The following is a 21673-nucleotide window of genomic DNA, read 5'->3' on the forward strand; positions in this document are numbered from 1 at the left end:
CGTATTATTTTTGGACGGTTGCAAGAACGCGGAGATAAAAGACCTGGACTGAAATCGTTGCTCACGGCAGGTCACACGGATGAAAGAGTGACAAAGAAAGTGGGAACAGAGCAGGAAGCTCTAGTAATAACATGCGTGTCTGTTGGTAAGACGCCGGGATCAAATCCACACTCACAGAACCTGATGTTACAAAGAGTACTTGGAGGATGTACTCGAGTACAACCACTGATGGAAGTGCTGCGTTGCACCGTCAACATATAGAATATCTACATTGAAAGAACATTTCTCATATTAACAAAAACTACAGACGGAACAACCATATGCCTCTTTACTTCATAAACAAATGAAAATGTTTTGTTCAAAATAAGATTATTGCTCTAATCTGAGAAATATGGATTAAAAAGTCTGAATGTTAAAACACATTTCAGTTACTTGATTCTGAAAGTAGGAAAACAGCTTGTAAGTTGCAGCGAAGTTTGAGTAACTTAAGTATTTTTTTAAGTTACTCAATTTGTACTTAAGTATAAGTACTGAAAAATACATATCAATGAACTCAGCTCAACTTTATTTATAAAGTACTTTAAAAACAACGACAGCTGAATCAAGGGGTTGTACATAAATAGACGTAAAAACAAACAAACAAACAAAGGGATGCACTGAAACCACTTTTTTACAGTACGAGTACTAACCTTTATCTACTTGTCGATATCCAGTACCAATATGATTACCTATTAAACGCCATAAAGCCTAATTTATACTCAATTTATACTACTGAGCGACGTAGTTGTAACTGCTGGTCCAAACGTCTCTGCTGAACTTTCTTTCTCCTCCTCTTGGTATTTCGTCAGAACATAATTTACACTCTGTCGTTCTTATTAATATCAAAGTATTAAAGTATCTCGTCTACCTGCTGCTGATCGACGACGTCATGTAATACTCGCCAGGCTGAATGAGGAATCTGTAGTGATATCTAATACTTGTGTAATTAATTGTGGTGTTTTCATCAAAACTCCCCAAACCTCATTGAATTTCTCCACATTATTTCATAGGAGTAACAAATTTATTACAATATCATGAAAAAAGCCATAAGTACAAAGATTCTCTGTCGTTTCTGTCAAAATTGCCACTTTAAAATAGAAAAGACTGTAATATAAGTTGCCATCGCATCACTTTGATTTACTGATAAAGTGTGTTCGGCGAGAATTTCATTGTAATGTTAAAGCATTTGCTGTAATAAGAGATAAATTCATTTCCTGACTGGAAAACTTTATTTCCCCTGGTGTATCCATCTGCGAGGGGTTTAGCCCAGCCTGCCGTTTCTCTCGCACACCATTTAATATGTTTGCATATGAGTCTGTGGATCTGTTGTCACGACACGCTCCCGTGTTGTGAAGAAGAATATGAAGTCCTTTATACCCCGGCTTCTCTCTCAACCCATAAATGTACGTTTGTTTTCACAACACAACATACTGCCACTACTCTAATACTATTTGGTGGAGTTGTTAGCCGTCTCTTGCAGAGTGAGTGTGTCTGTTCCGGAGGTTCATTACAATGGAAACTGTTGTGTGACATTCACAGCATGCCAGGGGTCAGCAGCAGCAAACTGGCATGTCAGTCCAAAGACGTACTTGGAAACAATCTTAAGTATTATTTATGAGGCTGGCAACTGCCGTTACAATGACCTATGACCTCACCTGAGCTTAGCCCATTAAGCATTTATTCGCAGCAATGTGGCACCTCACACATCAAGGCTGTCCGCCTGGTATTCCCCGCGCCTCCAATCCTGCGGATGATTACGCCGTCTGACGCTTCCACACCGAGGTTTACGAACTGGACGCTAGATTTCAGGGCGGTAGCTCCACGCTACCTCGATGACAACGACAGCTGCCGTGCCCTTTGGCAAAGAGAGAAACCCTCAACGGGTCCAGGAGCGGCTCAATAGACGTTAACCCTTTCACTGCTCGGCTGGAGTTATTTTAAGGCCCCGTTTACACAACGACATTTCCGGTAAAAAAGCATTTTTGTTTCAGAAACTTTTCATGTTCAGGAAATGATGTAGTTTATACGCCGAGCCACTAGTAGGTGCTGTTGTTTGTTTTTGTAATGAAACCACACACACACTGCTAAACATGAACACTGAGAGAACACAGACGTTCTAGTGGACAGACACCAAGTTGGATTGTTATTACAGTGACTGTCAAAATAAAAGTACCAAGTAGGATTGTTATTATGGTGACTGTCAAAATAAAAGTACCAAGTAGGGTTGTTATTATGGTGACTGTCAAAATAAAAGTACCAAGTAGGATTGTTATTATGGTGACTGTCAAAATAAAAGTACCAAGTAGGATTGTTATTATGGTGACTGTCAAAATAAAAGTACCAAGTAGGATTGTTATTATGGTGACTGTCAAAATAAAACCAAAAAAGTCCCAGGACAAGATGGACTGGGGGTCCTGACTCTCTGGAGGAAACAGTTTTCTTATTGCCGAAGCGTTTACAGGAAGTTGTGTTTTCCCCGGTCCTCACAGAGCCAAAGATACAGAATCAGAGTTTCGACCTACTCAGGTGGTTTATTTCGGATTGCAAAGGATTGAGACAAACATCAGCCGCTGCTCTGAGTAGAAGTCCAACCTATCTGTCATTTGTTTTGTTTATATGGTATAGAAACAGCCCGGTGTCATGTAAACAAACATCACTGAAGTTTTACATTTTCACTTGAAAATGTTTTCTATGGTTGTAAATTTGTCCAAAAAATAGTGCAACAAGTGAGAGCATTGTTGTTCCTCTGGATAATATCTGGACGCTCGTCAGTATTACTGTGTGGCTGTGAGATGATTCTGGTCCAGATGTGTGATGCAGTGGTGAGTCTGGTCTGTGATTGGACCATGTGGACATCCTGGGGACACTTTAATAACTAAATATGGTCACAAAACGAGTTTTCTGGTATTTTCTTGATATCGTGACGGTACTTATTGTATAATGAACACACGCTACATGAAGTGACAGCGCAAGTATTAAATTCATGTGCAGACAAAGAAATACACTAATAAGTGTTTAAGTAATTACAGGTTCAGCGGCTTTAAGCCTGAAGGCCATCCCAGCTGACAAAAGACAGGATCTGCTGTTGTACAGTAGGAAAGCTTTGAAAACTGTTGTGCAACTTCTTCAGACATCGTGAGATCATTTTCTGACAGTGTGACGCTGCTCCAGCTGTGAACAACTAACACACACTCAACACAAAGTGATGCTGCTCCACACCAGAGCCATAGTTTCCCCCAGGAGGCGAAATGCTGGACCACGTCCACGTCCTCCATCTACAGCCACACCCAGCGTTTTCCCTGGGCTGAAATGTTACCAGAACCACTGCTTGATTCTTGGTTCAGTTCATGTCTTTTTCTCCTGAGGCGCCGGTGGTACTGCAGAGGAAACGCTGGCAGAGCAGCATGCAGGAGGGAGACTGGAGCTGCAGAACATCATGGCCGCCGGCAGGTGAAGGGAGAGACTCAGGTCGTGTCTTTATCGTGACCCTGAGCGAGTATTTTGATGAGCGTTAACAGAACAAGTCTTATAGTGATCAGAACTGCAGCTCCAGTCTGAAGTGATCGATACACATCCAAAGATCAATCTGATCATTTCTGGCCACAGCGACGGACTTAAAGGTCGTGTTGCTTGTCAAAACAGATCAAATGGAGTCAATGATGATCTCGATGTGCTACGCGATGTTCGGCTGGTGGTTGTAATGTTATGGCTGATCGCTGCTCAATGCAGTGGCGGGGGAGGGGCTCCAGAATTCAGCAGAACATTTTAATTAGATAAAGAAATGGGAAACGCCTTCTTGCAGGATCAAACCCAATTTTACAGGAAGAAAAAGAGAATCCGATGTTCAAAATGCCCACAAAATTATTTTCGCACAATAATTTCACAAATCAAGAAAAAAAAAAACAAAGAATCTAAAAAAAACTAAGAATATGTTGTTTTCATCTCAGTTCAACTGAATAAAACGATATTTTTGGATTAAAACTGGATCCGCCGTGCACTCCACTCGCCCTCTGGGACCATTTCAAATCCTATTTTTCTAATTCGCGGCGTCGCTTTGATCAGCAAACATTGGTAGACGAGAGCTTTGATTAGTTGTCAACTTCATCTCACTTTCATGTGGAGGAAGAGTCGGTCCGTAGCCGCGGCGACAAGTACAAACACGAGTTCAACCGAAACAGGAAGTTGACGAGCAGGTGTCTCTTCAGAAGCATTTCAGGTTATTTCCACAAAGCGAATCTGTACCGATGAAGCTGCAGCTACTTTGCAGCCGATGGAGCGGCTCTGTGGGTTTGATGAATTGTGTGAATTAACAGTGAGATCGTTCCTTCTTCTGTTCTGCTAAGAACAAAGCAAACGTACAGAAGGTAGAAAAGCCCTCAAGCTGCAGGTCGCCTTCAGCTCCTTTCCAATGAAATGTTTCATTACGGATCCAAAGGCCACATTAAAGAGCGCAGCCACGTAAGGAAATGTAATAATATGTTGGTTTTGTTTCATTGAAATAAAGAAGAAAAGGATCAGTTGCTTTGCCAGCGGCTCAGTCGGAACAATGAGCGTCTGCAGTGGTTTTATTGTTGCTGCGTGAGGAACAGCAGCCGCACACAGAGAAGGATTGGAGGACACATTTCAAGCTCTCACCTCTCTGGGACATAATGGAGATGAAGCTATAGTGGAAATCCTCCAGATCCACAGCAGAGCAGAAATAAATCAACAACATCGGAAATCAAAACCTGCAACTTCTTTCCTGTTTGATTCTCCGTTTACAGAGAAAACACTGAAAAGTTTCCCGTTTACACGGCAACGCTTTGAAAACCGTGTCCATTTCCACGGAAACGGCAGAAACACTGATTTATTATTTAATTATGTAGTTAGCCTGCCGGGCCACTAGTGGGTGCTGCCGAGTGTTTTTGTAATCATCTACTGAGCATGTGCAGAACAACAGTGTGCTCACCTGTGGTGTGCAGGACCAGGAGCAGCGTTTCTCCATTTTGTTGACAAAAAGCTTCTCTAAATACGTGTCTGGCCTTAGTTTTGTTGAAACATTTCTTTTCTCTTGTTTTCAATAAATTCAATAATTACTGATATTTATGCCAGAAACTGTGGATTGTCTCACTTTTACAATGTCATATGTAATATTATGAGTAAAATCTGTCTTTTTCAGACGGTTTGAGTTTCTGCTGGAACAAGAGGTTTGTCTTCATGAGGAGAAATCTGACTGGGATGAAATGAAATGTGAAATGAAAGAATGAAAACCTAGAATAAGGATGTTGGAGGTGAAGCTGCAGAGCTACATCACTGGATGTAGTGAAGGAGATGGTTTGATCAAGAAAACTGGAAGGAAGCAGCTGAAAAATGTAAAAACTAAATATCCTGATGTAGTGTTCATTATTTACTTTAGTAACTTTTTGTTGCATATACATATATACATATATATATATATATATGTATATATGTACTGCATATCTCCCCTGACCTCCTGGATACAAATAAAAATATAAACCATCAGATTATGTAACATGATTGCAGCTCCCACTAATGTTCTGATTATCTCTTTAATTAGTCAGTGGTTGGAGTATAAAGAGTTATTTGTGTATTTTCAGTTTGTGAAGATTAAACGGCGATAAGTGTTTCAGATCATCTGTAAATCAGCAGCTTGTGTTTGTTTGGTGTTTCCAGGACGCTGCGGTCGGAGTTCAGAGATGAAAAGCAGCGATTTGTGTCATTAGGGACAAAGTCTTATTGATGCACGTGGTCATCAGGGAGAGGTGGTAGTAATGTTATGGCTGATAGGTGAAACTGACTCTCTCTGATGTTGAGAAGAGTAAAGACTGATTTTGTCTCTTCAAATCTATTCATTCTTGTCGAATACATTTTTTTGAACAGCTTCCGTGACTTCTGAGTGTTTCTGTTCAGATGAATGTGAATCAAACCTCGGGCCGTCTCCATGTCAACGTTAATTATTGTCCTCGGGCCATCGTGTTGACCGAAGTCAGAGCTGGTGGTGTAAAACAGAAATAGTGAATATGTATACCTTTAATCCTCCTTATCCTGCTGTTAGACCAGGGTGTGTCCCCTGGTCGCTATAATAGTCTGCAATGAAAAGCTTGAGTAAACACAATCAATGGAAGATACTCGGATATGCACCGCGGAGACTTGGGAAGTCGCCCCTCTTTGATTCATCCCATCACGCACGCCTACCTTCGCCGGTTTCAGACACATTACGGGCCGAGACAATGGCGCTGATGCAACATTACCAGGGCTGACGTTATCGCCATCCGAGGACTGTCGTGGAAAAAGAGAAAAGCTGGGTTTTATGGAGGGGTGCCCTCTCTCCCTGGCTGGCGCTCTCCCTCTCTACGCTCTTCTGCATGCTCTCTTACTCCTGGATTACAATCTCTTCATCCATTATTAATGAAGTTAAACTACTAGTGGCATGCTGAATGTGCTGCATGGGAGATTTGTAGCTAATCCAGCGCAAAACAGCCCCAGTCACATAATGAAGGGAAAAAAGAACAAATGTCAACAGTTTCACACTGAGACTGGATTAGACGCCCCACCTCACCCCCCCACCCCCCCCCCACCCCCCCCATTCACACACGGCCTCGCTCCCCTCGTTCTTTCTTTCTTTCTTTTCTCCACGCCACTTACACACACACACACACACACACACACACACACACACACACACACACACACACACCCAGGATGAAGCTTTATGAGTACCTCCCTCCATCACCTTTCCTTGTGCGACAGATTAGTGAAGCTGGAGTAGAGATTGAAAGGGAAAAGGCCAAAGGGCTGCCGAGGTCTACAACATGAGGAATCACACTCGCAGTCCTGTGAAGATTAACAGAGCCGCCGCCGCTCCTTCCTTTCAACGCAGCCCACGGTCGCACTGTGATGTTTTAGGAGACGACACCGAGGTTTCGCTTGCAGCCGTGCGAGGAGGTGAAATACTGCAGTGTACAGTGCAGCCGGGCGCCGCCGCTCCGGAAAACGCAGAGACAAGCATGAAACACCGGAACTAATCAGAACACATGACATCGGACGAGCATCCTGATTTCAGATTAGCCATGACGCTCCTGTCCTCCGCCTCGCTCCCTCTTTGTCTTTATATCTTTTATCTTTGTCCTCCTTTGTCTGATTCCTCTCACTGCTTTTAGAGGATCTGTTGTGTTTTCCTCTGCTTTATTCTTCTCTTCATCTTCATCATCTTCATCAGTGCACCATTTCTTCAGGTTTCACCTTCTTAGCATTACTCATAATAATAATAATATAATAATAATAATAATCTCATAAAACGATGAGAATTTGATCCTCTAAATCTGCTCGGTCCTGAATGATATTTATGTCACATGAACTATTTCCTGTTTAGAAAGACGACGTCCATCAGTTTGTTCCTTCATTAATCTATTTTATTTATTATAACAGATGTGCATCGTTGACATCACACTTCCTTTATCTTTAATCTTTGAAGCACCTTTAAGGCCTGTTCTGACAAAAGCAAGTTTGACAAGTTTGAATATAATTTGTGCTTTAAATGTTATTCTGACTGAAAATGAGACGCTGACTCAGCTCCATAGAAACACCACAGACGTACGTGACACCACCTCCATAACTATTCTCAGCTAAAAGAATTAAAGAAGATATGAACGCTCCACTGCAGACACATTTTAGTTTTAACATAACTTGTAAAGTATTTTGCAAACTAACCTGCGTTACTACGTCTGAAGCTTTCACTTTGCCCAGTAAACAACAAATGTGTTGTGGTCACAGTGTCACCATGAGAAATACACACTAGACTGAACTGCACTGCGACTCACTATTTTCCAGTACATTCGTGTCGTGCAAATTGAAAATGACAGAATCGTAAATGTGAAACAAAAGTAATCCTTATAATAAAACTTGACTAGTTTGAAAATGAGCTCTGATGGTTTGATAGCCGGTGGCGAGGAGTCAGAGGCACAGAGAAGAAATAAGAAATAAAAAAACAAAGTGTACAAACTGCTCCTGTTCTGAAACGACGCCGGTGGAAAGTGCAGAAGCAGATGTGATGGAAAAAAAACAAGAACTAAAATAAATAACCACAGAACAGCTGGAGTAAATAACAAAGACATTAACTACGTAAGTGTTTGTATTTACTGCAAATCAGACGGTTAAATTCAAAAACATTACTGCACATCACATATTTATATATTTTCATGCATTAATAATCCCCATCAGGAAGCCTGTTTGTCCCCGGAGGCCCTGGAACATCAGTCAGATTAAATAATCGCAGAAGAAGAATAGTTTTGTTTGTTTTGCATCATTCTGTGCGTCTTTCTGTTGCTATATACCTTCATGTTACACATGTCAAAGCTCTCTGGGCTCTTTTGCTTTCCTGCCACTCGTCTTCTTCTCTTCCTCTGCCACAGCGGACCAATTAGAACCAAGCCCATTCCAGTTGTGACCTTTGGGTCCACCCGGGGTCTGCTGACAGGAGAGTTAGCGTGTAGCCCGGCTGTTTTACATGTTATCGACGGGCAGCGAGGCATCATAGTCATTTTATCACACCAATTTCATTCTTGGCCGATTTCCCCTTAGGCAGGTTAGTGGCAGCTCCCCATTGATTTTTCATGTAATTGATCAGAGAGCTGCTCCGGCAATTTATTGGCCCACTCGCACCTGTGATTAAGGCTGTGAGGCCACATGTGTTTATGCATGCTCCGGCTATTACCTCCAGCCCAGCGCCGCAGAGCGCCACTGTGCTGGTCCGTCTGACTGCCGGCGTAATGACAGCGCTACGTTTTTAATCGCGCCGTGTCCAAGGAGTCAAGAGGTCTGACAGGAGCTGATGTGCTCACATAGAAAACACAGACAAGAGTTTAATTCAGAGTAATCCTCATTCATTTGAAGCGAGCTTCATGCATGGGATTAATATTAGAGCGGTCGGGGGGCCAAAACCACAATGACATCAGCGAGGCATTTTCTTTGGAAGCCGAGGAAGGGATAATTACAGAAGAAGACAAAGACGAAGAGCCGAGTACTTTTTAAATATACATCACGTTAGCTGGCCATGCCGGTGGAGGAGTGAGGGTAGACTAACATGTAAGTCATTTACTGGCCTTGGGTATTACGTTGTAAACCACAAGCCATGTTGCTGAGTTGGAGTGCTTAGCGTCGGTGTAGCTCATCTCCCTTTGGTACTGTGACAGAGCTGGAATAGCAAGGATCAGGCATAAAGCCGCTCAACAAGCTCAAGAGCTATCAAAGAGCCACCCTTTTAATTTGGTTAATTTACAACCAGCTTTTTCACTAATAACGTTCTTGGAGTGATACTTGACAAATGGAAATACACACAGGATATTTCTGTCTCCCAGGAAAAAGTCTCATCTAATGTTTTGTGTTTTTTTCTCTCCTCCTCTCTGCCTTCCATATTTATCCTCCTCTCCACTCTGAGCAAGTCCCAACCCCTCCATAAAGTGACATTCCTGGCCATTACTTTATTTTCTAACATATTAGCAGTGCATAAACTGATTTGTTTCAAAAGATTTGCGGCTTTGGAAACACCAATTTGACCTAAAATTTTATTACATGGCCACAGAGTGCTGGCCAGACAGAACACTAGGCGACAATCACATGTGGTTTGAGGCTGAATGTTAAAAAAAAAAGAAGAAAAAAAGGAATAAAATCAGGCTGGTTTTCTCAGGCGAAGAGAAGAGAAGCTCTGAATAATGGCTCCGCTTCATGTCTGCATTACTCAAGCAGCCCGATGCAATGATGACAGAACCGCTCGCAGACATATTTCACTGGAGGGGAGAAAAAAAAGCTTGGAGTCACTTTGAACGTCGACATCGAGGCCTAATGTGAGAGGAAATCAGAGCGCAGCAGTAATTGATTGGGTTCCTCATGGCATCAGCAGGAGCAGAGACGGGAAAAGACGATTGTCTCAGCAAAATATTCTCATCTTGTTTGGAATTGAAATGGGAAGTATTCTTTGGAAAAGTGCAATTTTGAAGCACATAATTCGTTTAGTTTTTTCTTGAAGTGGTAATCAAGGATCAGCATTAAAATCCACTGCAGTTTTTCCTTTTCTTGGTCGGTTAATGGGACTGTTTGTATTTTCTATGTGTTGAATTATGATCATAAATAAACCATTTATCTATAAAAGAAGAAGGAAACATGCTACCAATAGCTCTGAATTAGTGGAAGAATTATTTAACAGCTAAAAGATCTAAACTTAATTAAATTCACACATATTGTGCTTCATCACAGTGCAGGCCCTGATGCTGACGTTCGAATCCCGGTTGCATCTTTAAAAAATACTCAAATCTACAGTGCAAGTTATAAGAGCAGCCAGTTCCACAGTTAATTTGATTTATATATTTTTTTTAAATAATAAGACTGCTTGTGCATCAGCGTCGTGGGCCTGCTTGTGGATTTGGTGCAGTGGCTGGGAGCTGGGCAGTCCATCATTCCTTCCCTTTAAAGTCGAGGCTGATGGACATAAAAAGGCAGAAAGGAGCGTTTTGAAATCCTCTCCAGTATGCGGGAGGAGGAAAAGTTGAAATGTCCAACTCTCACTGACACTGGTGGGTTGATGTGCTCGTTAAGAATCAGGAGAGAGCAGCAGTGGAGCGGGTCACCCTGTTTCTCACATCACAAATTCTTTCAAGTGTCCTTCTGCGTCGCCAAAGATGACAACGGCGAATCGATAAGCGCTTGAAATGAAAAGAAGCCGCCGCTTTGCCCCCGAGGCGAAAGATTTCATACCCGCCAGCCTCCTCTGAACTTCAGGCGTTCCTCTGCACCTTTCTGCGTGAGAAAGAAGAGGCTCTCTCTCTCTCTCTCTCTCATCTCTCTCTCTCTCTCTCTTCTCTCTCTCACCTCTCTCTCTCTCTCTCTCTCTCTCTCTCTCTCTCTCTCTCTCTCTCTCTCTCCTCTCTCTCTCTCTCTCTCTCTCTCTCTCTCTCTCTCTCCTCTCTCTCTCTCTCTCCAGCATCGTGCTCGTTTACCCGCATTTCACGTGCGTGCACGCGTCAGCGCGCGTGTTCCTGCGCGCCTGTGTTTGATATTAAATGCGCGTGGGGTTAAATTCTGAAGGAAGGAGCCGTGTTGTTGGTTTGGTTTGTTGTTGTTTTTTGGCAAATATGCTCATTTTATTTATTCTTCCCCATATTGGTTTGCATTTGGACCCTTCGCGTGCAGCTTGTTTGTGTTCAGAGGAGAGAAAATTAATAAAACATGAATCTCGGGCCTTGAAACGGGAAGTTTTACCTTGTTGGTCGTAATTTGCTTTTTGGTTTTACTTGTAAGCAAATTACCCAGGATTGAACAGTTGTTAAAAATGATTATCCAAAGCCAAATACTCTGCAGGTTTTTATGACACGTGGTCGGGATAACCAGATTCACCAGATTCTAGTCTGGGGGTGGAGGAGGACACGTTTGCTTCACTGTTCCCTTTTGCCTGGAAATTCCCGTGTGGATGCGCGCATTAATTACCAGTTTAATGGGAGTATGACTAAAAATGTAAAAGAAGGATTAGGTGCTGGGAATGCAGGCCTACGTCCGGTCTGTGCCTCACTTAAGATGCGAACAGGAGAAAAAAAAATGTGCCTGTATCTAACGAAACGAATCTATAAAGAACATTTGCATCCGAACCAGCTGTTCACTTCATCTGGCACATAAATCCGCAACACGATAGCGCTGTCTGGCCCTCAAGGAGCCTAATGCATCAATTTAAATACTTCTCTGTTTGCTACACACCTCCAAAAACTCACAATGTCCTAAATTATATATCGAGGTGGGAAAAGGATCGCTCGGAAAAAACGGAGTGAATTCACTGACTGCAAAACGCAATTTGACTAAATTCTACATTTCACTTAAAATGCGTCTGATGTCAATTAGCTCCTGTGAATGGATTAAAGAACGAATTCGTGGTTATAAGTGCTGTTTGTTTCACGCACCGTTGAGATAATAAGCAGTTACGTCGCTTGATGTAAATATCTGGTTGGATTTAAGCAGATTGCGCCGTTCGAGGCGTTGCATGTCTGCAGCGTTCCACCCTGGATGGGCGGGAGGGGAGAAATCTCACACTTTTCTTTTCTTTTTTTAAACTGCGCTTTTTAAAGATGCCACTCATTTTCTTTTCTATCTGATTGTTGTTGAAAGTTGAGAAGCTCCGAGTTGCCCTCTGCTAGACTACACAAGCACACGCGCGCACACAAACACTCCCCTTTAGAGGCGCGCACACACGCAGGGTGCCTCCGGGAGCTCAAAAGCAGGAAAAATTGCGCCACTCTTGGTGCGTCTTTCTTTTTCAAGGGGGCAGAAAAGTTGAGGAAAGACAGAAGAGGACGAACCAAGGGGAGACTCGGATGAAAGAAGCACCTCCTTCGCTATTTCGCCGCACACTGTAAATAGATGGTTATTTATGCGCATAAATGAAACAATCCTAAAGGTTGCGCCGCGCGTCTCTTTTTTGGATACACAGCTTTCGGGGGAAGCACATCCATGCAACGCTCACATTTCCGGACAATAACGTAGACTTCAAAGTGACTGGATCTTGAAGTTGACTGACTTTTTTTCGCTGTGAACGCAACTCTCGGTGCCAGAGTGACTTTGGACGCTGGAATTAATCTCTTCGCTTCAGAATTAAACGCAGACGGCTGGGAAAGTCGAGTCCCCGCCGGTGTCTATAACTGGTAAGTGCAGAAAGAGAGGAGCAGGGGAAAAAAACTAAGATGTGAGTTAATGCAAGTGAAGGAATTTGTTCCACCTCGTGTCTTTGGCTGCGATGTGTCTTTGTGATGCGACTTTTTAAGGCCGAGCTGTGATATAAAGGAGCATGAAGTGATGTGAGGGCAGGGTTCGACTTACAGGTCGACGGATGATAATGATGTATCGTTAGTGGTGATGGAGTGTGTGGAAGACAAGAATAGCAGAAAAAATGAGAAGTTCTTTGAAACGTAAAAAAAAATAAATGTAGTTCACCTGTGTAGCGGAACGAGTATTCCCCACAGCTGCGCGTACAATAGATTTCTATCTTAAAGAAACCAAACAATTAATAGAATAATTAACATAAAGCCTGTGAAGTCAGTCAAGTTGTGTTTCACCCTCCTTAGTATCCGATTTCAATATTAGAAGAGTGAAAAAAAAAAAGAAAACACGGGACGAAAAGGAAGCGACATTCACGGTCTCACGCTTTTAATTAATACGGGAGCATATGGTGGAGGTTAGTCGATTCATCTCCCGGTAAAGGCTGCAGTCTCATGCTCTACTGTGTTAATTTCACAAGTAAAGCCAGTGTGAGGCAATGCCAGCTTTCTGTCTGCACTGGGCCCGGTGCCATGTGAGTCACTGATTCACATCAACGGTTGGTGTCGAGAGCGCACAGACTCCGTGAAGTGAGAATGAATGGATGAACGGGATTTAATGGAAGTGATCGTAATACCCGGACGGCTATTTTAAAGCGCTGCTGCTGTGGGCCAGTGGGTGTACAAGTGGAATAAACACGTGTTGTCAGGCTTATTTTCCACTGTTCCACTGAGCACTATTATTATTAATATTATTTGCACTAATACTTTATATCTCTGAATCAGATCATTTTACGCAACGCAATTTATTTTGGTAGAAATAATATTTACGTCTTATGTGAACTGTCCTGGGAAAAATAAAAACATTACATATACAAGTGTTTATAAAAAATAATTTGTTTTGGTCTTTTCATTAAAAATAAAATAAAAAGAGAAATGAATCCAGGAGGAGATGAGGGCCGCAGAAGCAGAGTGAAATATCGGAGCGACCTCTCATTAAACCTCGCTGATTAGATAACGCGCAGAATCATCCAATAACCTTCCGCCCTCCCGCCTGACCTCCACCACTTCATTTTGCAGAGGCACGAGGAGAAATGTTGTGCAGGTATTCACGCCGTGTAAAACTTAACCTCCAATATCTACATCTTTTGAATTAAAGTGGGCTGAGGAAGGAAAAGATGGAGAGAGAGAGAGAAAACAACCTCGCACATGATGTAGAGCAGGTGAAGAGAAGAAGTGGAGAAAATGGTTAACAGCATGACTGCATGCAAATTCCCCCCGACTTGAATTATCATAAGCAAACAGTGTGAGCCTGGACTAATAAAACCCCATCTGTGTAACTTCATATCGAGGTAGTAGAAGGGCTGCGATAATGAATTTTGTAATATCCCACCGACAGACATCTCAATCAGACTCTAATCCCGTGATTTTACCACGGAATCACTCCACTTCCAACTGCTGCTGCAGGCTGCACCAAAAAACACAAACCCGGCTCATGCACAACACGGCGGGCTTTAATGCAGACGAAAATAAGTCCCCGAAATATAAAAGATAGAAATACGGAGATTTAAACTGTAATTGGTTTTAAATCAAGAAAGATTGCACATAAAATGGAAGATTACTTTGCTTTTAATCACTGGATGTTGGAGATTTAGGCTAAAAACTCGCGTGTGAAACATTGAAACGACCGTTTTTTTTTCTGTTTTACAAAAACCATCAATGTTCCGATCCATCTGACGTGTTTCAGGTTCGAATCGCATCTTAACCAGCCTCACTTTTACGCGCATTTTCTTCATCTTTTTTTTTTTTTTTTTTGCATTACTTTTGCCCCTTTTTCTAATATTTAAGCAGTTGAGATTAATTTTTTTTAAGGCTATTTCTGACTTATTTGTCTGTTTTGTCTACAGAAGCGGCTTCCTTAACTTGCCATAATGGACTCCCACTGCCGCAAACTGGCCACCACCTGTGCGCAAATAGGTGAGTGTCCGATCTGTGCGCACCAGCATGATGAAATGATGAGAAATCACCAAACTGAAGCGATGGAAACAAGATACAGAGTCGGAGGGAGATTTATTTCTGCGTGGAGAATTTAAGAAAATAGAACCTCACGTGTATCAGCTCTTCTTGGTCATTTGTAAAAAAAAGAATAATAATAATAATTCGAAGCGCATTTTAATACAAACACAATTAATTTAGTTTACAAAAGGAAATTATTTCAATAATAATTTAGAGCATAAAGAAGGAAAGAAGGAATAACTAGTTTGCCACTTCTGGTTAATTTGAAATTCAATAATTTACAATAATACTTTTTTTCCCGGAACCATAAAAATTACTGTGGTAATTTAGTAATAGACGTTAAAAAAAATAACAGTTCTGAGTTTAAGCTTTTTGTTTTTAACAGCATAGCCCTTTTCAGCTTTAATTACACGAAATAAGGCGAATTTTAACAGAAAATCGCATATTTACTGTTTTTATTTATTTTTTTGCGTAAGAAGTCTCAATTTGTATTTCCCTGCGTTTAATTCCACTTCTGACGTCCAGATGAAAATCTATACAGTTTCGATGTAAATATGTCGAGACTCTTTTCTCCAGTTTCTTTATGAATGCTCAGATTTTCTGGCCTCCGGCCGTCAGTGGAGAAACGCTGAGCGAAACGAGTCAGTCTTCTGTCTTAGAGCGACACCTGGTGGTGGAAAGTGGATCCGCTTGTAGGAGACAGAACTGAGCATCATCCAAAGATTAGATGAAGGATGGCCGCTCTGCGTGGTGAAGTTAATTAAATCTCTTAAATAAAAAAAGGCAATATTTCACCACTTTAATCGTGTTTAAAACATAAAATTCTACATTTATTCCCGCTGCTGCGCGACAGCCGCGACCAAACAAGTGGATTTAATCGACAAGACTCCAGATCCATTCAAATAAATGGCGATATCCAAAATAGCATCTCAAAGCTGCAATCCCGCACGACAAAGCCTGGGATTTATTAATTATTCTCCGATGTGATGGGGTGAATTACATCAGATCTTGTTAGGGACTTAAACGAATAACCGATATGTCTCATTCTGTTTCATTTAGTCGACATTGATGGCGCAGAGCAGTGGAGGAGGCCGGGCGTCATACAGTGTTAACCACCATTGATTAAAAATAATAATACAGTCAAAATAATGCCTCCAAAAACACACACACGCGGGCGCGCACAGTTTTGCTGTAATCTCATGCACCGTTTGTTGGATTGACTCCGGGGAAAACTAAATGTATAATGAAAGTCCATTCGTGAGGAGGAATATACTAATGGAGGAATCCGATGTCTCCTTAATCCTATGTAAAAAGCCTTGTCGTCTCCCCCTATATTGACTGAATTGCTAATTAATGGCCCTCTATGGCGGAGGCCTATTGCACGCAGTAATCCGCAGAAGAGAGATAAAGCATTCAGCAGGTAGAAATGAAGAGGAAAGCGATAATCCACTTCAAGTTTAGTATTCCAACACGCCTGGAAGACAGAAAAAGGAGCAACAGACTCTTCACTGTCCGACGTGAAGCAATATAAACTAAACCTTTATATGTTGTGGTTATTTTTAATCGAATTGTTTTATCACCCTTCTGGTTGTACATTTAAGAAAATTATCTGGAGAACTAATTTCTCCATATTTCACACCAAATGTGAAGCTGATATTTCTACATTTGCTTCCCAATAATAACAAAGAAATGTAATAATTTCAATCTTATTGAACTGTGTTTGGATTATATTGTAAACGAGGGGTTATTTCTCAGCACGAGAGGCGATGCGCGCGCGCGCGTGTGTGTGTGTGTGTGTGTGTGTGTGTGTGTGTGTGTGTGTGTGTGTGTGTGTGTGTGTGTGTGTGTGTGTGTGTGTGTGTGTGTGTGTTGCGCACAGCCGATGGTCTGCTGGTATTTATATATCAGGGGCTTTCACGGGATTAGCCCTTAACAGCGCCAAGTCCAAATGTGCGGGCTGAATGGGCGTCCGCCCGGCCACGTGCAGATGGGAAGTGTGCTTTTCACGATGATGATGAAGATGGTGATGATGAGGATGAGGATTGTACACGCAGAGACATCGTCTCCATATGATTCCTCCATCACCTCCGCCCTGCAGTCACCTGTTACCCAGCTGACATTTCTGCTTTCGCCGTGAAAACTGAAGTCCCATTTGTTTGATTAGACGTGTTTACTTTTCTTTATTACGTCACTGCCTTGTGGGAAGTGGATCCAAAAGAAAAGAAACACTGGTAAATCAGAGCGAGCTTATTAAAAGTCGCTCTTTGAAAATGTAGAAGAAATAAAGGTTTGGAAGTGGTAATAGAAGAAGTCACATTATAATGTAAAGTGTCCGGATGTAGGGGTCCTGGTAATCAGGGCTCAAGGAAACCTGCTGGTTTAGAGGTGAGTGATGCTGTGGTTAGTAAACACTTTAAGATTCCCTGCCTAATAAATGCAGCACAAACGCAGTTTCAATAAAGCTGACAGAAAATGAACGCCTGAATTCAGCAGCACCGCGCGTCACGCCTGCGTGAACCGCAGGAGCCGCACATGTGCGCTTTCTTTCTAACATTGTGCGCAGTTAGCGTCAGTCCAGCAGGCTGCTTTTTCAAGTTCCACTAGTTTGTCCTTCCACAAGCTCTCTCTCTCTCTCTCCTTCTCTCTCTCTCGCCTTCTCTCTCTCGTGTTTGATATTCGGTGTGCATCTATTTTCTTTGCGCTTTTCACTCCAATCCGCTCGGTGGCTGCTTTTATCCACACTGAGTCCCAGAGTAAACTGCAGTGGCTGAGCATGCAGCTCTTCCTGGGTATCACAAGATCTATCGTTTTACTGGGCCACTGGACCCATCTCATAAAATGAGGCCAAACTGTGTTATTTTCATTTTTATTTGGTCTTGGGCTGCTGCGCGGCGACACCTCGGAGCGCCGCGGGTACACCGTGCGTCCCAGCTCTCTTTACATGCTTTTTATTTGGAAGAGGAAAATAAGCGCCAGCCCCGGCATAAACACACTAGTAGACATATCTCGTTTCTCCGGGCTCCGGTTGGCTGGGCGCGCCGTCATCTCCACATGGATGTGCCTGTCAGAGAGAATATGGGCGGGCGCAGCGCGGTGACGTGGGGGTGTGGAGAGAAGCGCAGTGAGCTGAAATGAAGAGTGAGCGGTGTAGTGCGCGTATGCCTCTGGATCTAATATCACCTACCTGTCCTTGTCACTCCGATACTCAGCCGAGGTAGCTGCTGCTTTACCACCGATGCCATGGCAGAACTCAATGGCCTATTTTAGCACAGTTTTCCAGCTCAATCAGAAAAGGGGCTTTATTTCAACCGCAGGAGGAACCGCGCCGCCGTGCGTTTTTTGGAGCGCTGAACACATTCCGCATTTGGACTTTACGCGTATCCTTGCTCTACTAAAGGTTGTGCTATCTTTCACCGATGAACTCTATGAGGGATCCATTAAACATAGACCACCACCACCTCACTGGGAATAAACTTGCCTCCACTCACCACACGGCTCTGGCGATGGCCTCGAGTTTACAGCCGCTGCAGCGGTCTGTGGACTCCAAACACCGGCTCGAGGTGCACACGGTGTCCGACACGTCCAGCCCGGAGTCTGTCGGTAAGAACCGTCCGGGGCTACAGATGCTCCCTCCGATCAGGCAACGATAAACTGTCATCAATCAATGTGAAGGGATTTTTTCAGGCATGCAAATTACGCGGTTACAGCTGTCATTGTGCCCGGAGATCATTTGTTTGCTCGCGCGTGGCGGCGGCGTGAAAACTTTCTGTTATGTCAATTGAGGAGTGTGTCGACTAATAGTCAGAATTTAAGAGGAAAAGTATCATTGTAGTTTCATTATATTCTGGTCAAATACAAAATCTACATCAATAATATGGATAAAAAAACAACAACTATTTAAACTCTAATTATAAAATATAACGGATTTTATTTTCTGGAGCTCCACAAACCCCAGTTTGACCAGCGCTGATTTAAGTGTCTTTTCATCCCCAGAAAAAGAAAAAATCCAGAATAAAAACGACGACTCGTCAGATGACCCTTCCAAAAAGAAGCGTCAGCGGCGGCAGAGGACTCACTTCACCAGCCAGCAGCTGCAGGAGCTGGAGGCCACTTTCCAGCGGAACCGCTACCCGGACATGAGCACAAGGGAGGAGATCGCCGTGTGGACCAACCTCACAGAGGCCCGAGTCAGGGTGAGGATTCCCGAGGGTGTAAAGAAAAGCAAACGCTGTGTAGCATTTCAAGTAATTTGTTCTCCTGCTTTGGTTATCCTATTTATATCCTGTATATTAATTCCACATGCTTGGGGAACAATTACACACGGTTTAATTATCCTCAAAAATAAAGTAAAACACTGTTTTTAAATAGAAAACAAATAATTATCAAGTTGTTTAAATAAACCCTTGGTGTAAGCTCAATTAATCTAACAGCAGGCCTCAGTGTTTATCTCCCAGCTTCAATTTAAATGAGCCTCTTTTTCACAATGTACTAAATAAATCCAGCAGAAACCAGTGACGCCTTTTAATCTTTTGTGTAAATCATTTCTAATGTGCTACATGATAATTAGGTGTAATCGATTACTAATAACGTCGTTAGCAGTCGTGCATATTGACATTAGTCGGTGACAGATACCAGTCGTGTTCTCCTGTTCGTGTGAAAGAGGTGCAAAGCTTGTATTTTGCGATTGTCGCTCTAGTGTGTGTGTGTGTGTGTGTGTGTGTGTGTGTGTGTGTGTGTGTGTGTGTGTGTGTGTGTGTGTGTGTGTGTGTGTGAGCTGTCCAGACAGCTCCTCGGTGTGTATTGTGCTCAGATAAGACGGACTCGAACAGAAAATATCTTCTCGAATAAGAAAAGGACCAAGTGTCGGATTGGAGGGATTTATAAAGCTCTTCACACTTCTAAGAAATTGGATCTATATCTATATATTAATATAAATAACAGACCCTAGTGTAATAGGCTCTAAACCTCCTTTTCTTTGCTCCAGGTGTGGTTCAAGAACCGGCGAGCCAAGTGGAGGAAACGGGAGAGAAACCAGCAAGCCGAGCTCTGCAAAAACGGCTTCGGGCCGCAGTTCAACGGACTCATGCAGCCCTACGACGACATGTATCCCAGCTACACGTACAACAACTGGGCCGCCAAGGGCCTGACCTCCGCCTCTTTATCCACCAAAAGTTTCCCCTTCTTCAACTCCATGAACGTCAACCCCTTATCTTCGCAGACCATGTTCTCGCCGCCCAACTCCATATCCTCCATGACTTCCAGCATGGTGCCATCGGCGGTGACCGGCGTGCCGGGCTCCAGCCTCAACAGCCTCAATAACTTAAACAACCTCAGTAACCCGTCTCTCAACTCCGGAGTGCCCACGCCGGCGTGCCCCTACGCGCCCCCGACGCCTCCGTACGTGTACAGAGACACTTGTAACTCCAGCCTGGCCAGCCTGAGACTGAAAGCCAAGCAGCACTCGAGTTTTGGATACGCCAGTGTGCAGAATCCGGCCACTAATCTGAGCGCTTGCCAATACGCCGTGGACCGACCGGTCTAATACCTCCTGCACTGCAAAAAATAACCACCGTGCGAGAGTCACAGGCTTGTAGTGATGCGTAAAGTGGTGTTTTGTTTTTGTTTTTTAAGAAGTGAGGAAATCCAAAGGTGAGATCATTTTTAACTTTTAATTCTGGAATGTTTTGGTAATTATTAATTATTAATTATTGTGATTTGTGTAATTCCGACTCTTTTTTGGTTTTTTTGTTGAAAGACACGACAACTTGCACCATAAAAAAAAAAAATCTAAATTATAGTGAGAAAAATGTTTAATCTTGCTGGTACGTTCATTTTCTTAATTCCTTTAAGGGGGAGTGTGTTTCTGGGGGTGCTTAAAACACCAAACGGCTTGTTGTGGTGGTCATTTTTTGCAGTGTGCGGGTAATCACAACCAGCCGGCCACAAGAACAAGAGACTACTACAACTACTTTTTTTCATTTTTCAAAAAGGGCACTAGAAGACTGAACCACTGAGACAAGCTCAACTCCGCGTCGGAGTCACACAAGAAACGGGAGTTTTTAGGTTTGATTCCCCTTTGTGAGTGCAGGCCTGCTTCACACTGCGCCTCGGCTCACGGCCTGCTACTTTTTCTTTGCTCTCATATCGTCCTGACGGTTTCTGGTGGATTTGTTGGGGACGTTAACATGTTGACTGAAAAAGGTTGTATATATATTTGAATTATCATCTCCTGTTTGTCGAGGCGAATGCGCTATAACCCTCCAGTCCTCTCCAGGTTCAAGTTATCAACGCATGTGGAAAAAAAAAACCTTTAAAAAAAAAAAAATGGAATCATGTTTTGCTTGCAAACAAAAGGGAATGTACATACTGAAAACGCACCAGTTGTGTGTTTCTAACATATTATAAATTTATTATTAATGTCTGTGTGAATATCGATTTAGAATAGCAATTCTGGATTTTAAAAAAAGAAAAGACGCATCAAAAATGTTCCTGCGACAAATTATTTGGTTTTTGCTCTGTGTATACTATTTGGTACGGAATTATGTTTGTTTTTTTTCAACATCCAAAAAAACTATTGTGTTTTATTTAATGGAAGTAAATATATTGTTCAAAAACATTTTTTTCTGGGCGATTTTTATTGAATGTGTGCGCTCGCAGCAGACTGTTAGTGGAGTGTAAAGCAATGACAGTGTGTCTATAGCCTTTCGATTATGTGCGGCGCTTGTGCGGCTAATCTATAGAGGGAAACAATAGGCTGCTCCAATACACATAACCGAGATGCTCCGTCAGATTAACTGCTTGAATACATGTCTGCCCGGCTGGTCACT

At 42.7% G+C, this 21673-nt stretch overlaps 1 protein-coding gene across 3 annotated transcripts in view; it reads left to right on the forward strand.

Moving 5' to 3' along the window:
• Positions 1–21455, forward strand: part of pitx2 (paired-like homeodomain 2) — a 52702-nt gene extending 31247 nt beyond the window's left edge. Inside the window, exons 1-4 of one of the 3 annotated variants that reach the window (XM_080465050.1) lie at positions 12248–12719; positions 14738–14807; positions 18840–19039; positions 19831–21455. In XM_080465050.1, the coding sequence (XP_080321176.1) occupies positions 14762–14807; positions 18840–19039; positions 19831–20388 (804 nt within the window). In that variant the 5' untranslated portion in view covers positions 12248–12719; positions 14738–14761 and the 3' untranslated portion in view covers positions 20389–21455. Of the gene's footprint in view, positions 1–12247; positions 12720–14737; positions 14808–17969; positions 18447–18839; positions 19040–19830 lie in introns of those variants that run through there. The other 2 variants (XM_080465051.1, XM_080465049.1) reach the window with 2 other exon arrangements.
• The last annotated feature ends 218 nt before the right edge of the window (positions 21456–21673 follow it).

This window comes from Lipophrys pholis, assembly GCF_963383615.2.
Source record: "Lipophrys pholis genome assembly, chromosome: 6".
NCBI lineage: Eukaryota > Metazoa > Chordata > Actinopteri > Blenniiformes > Blenniidae > Lipophrys > Lipophrys pholis.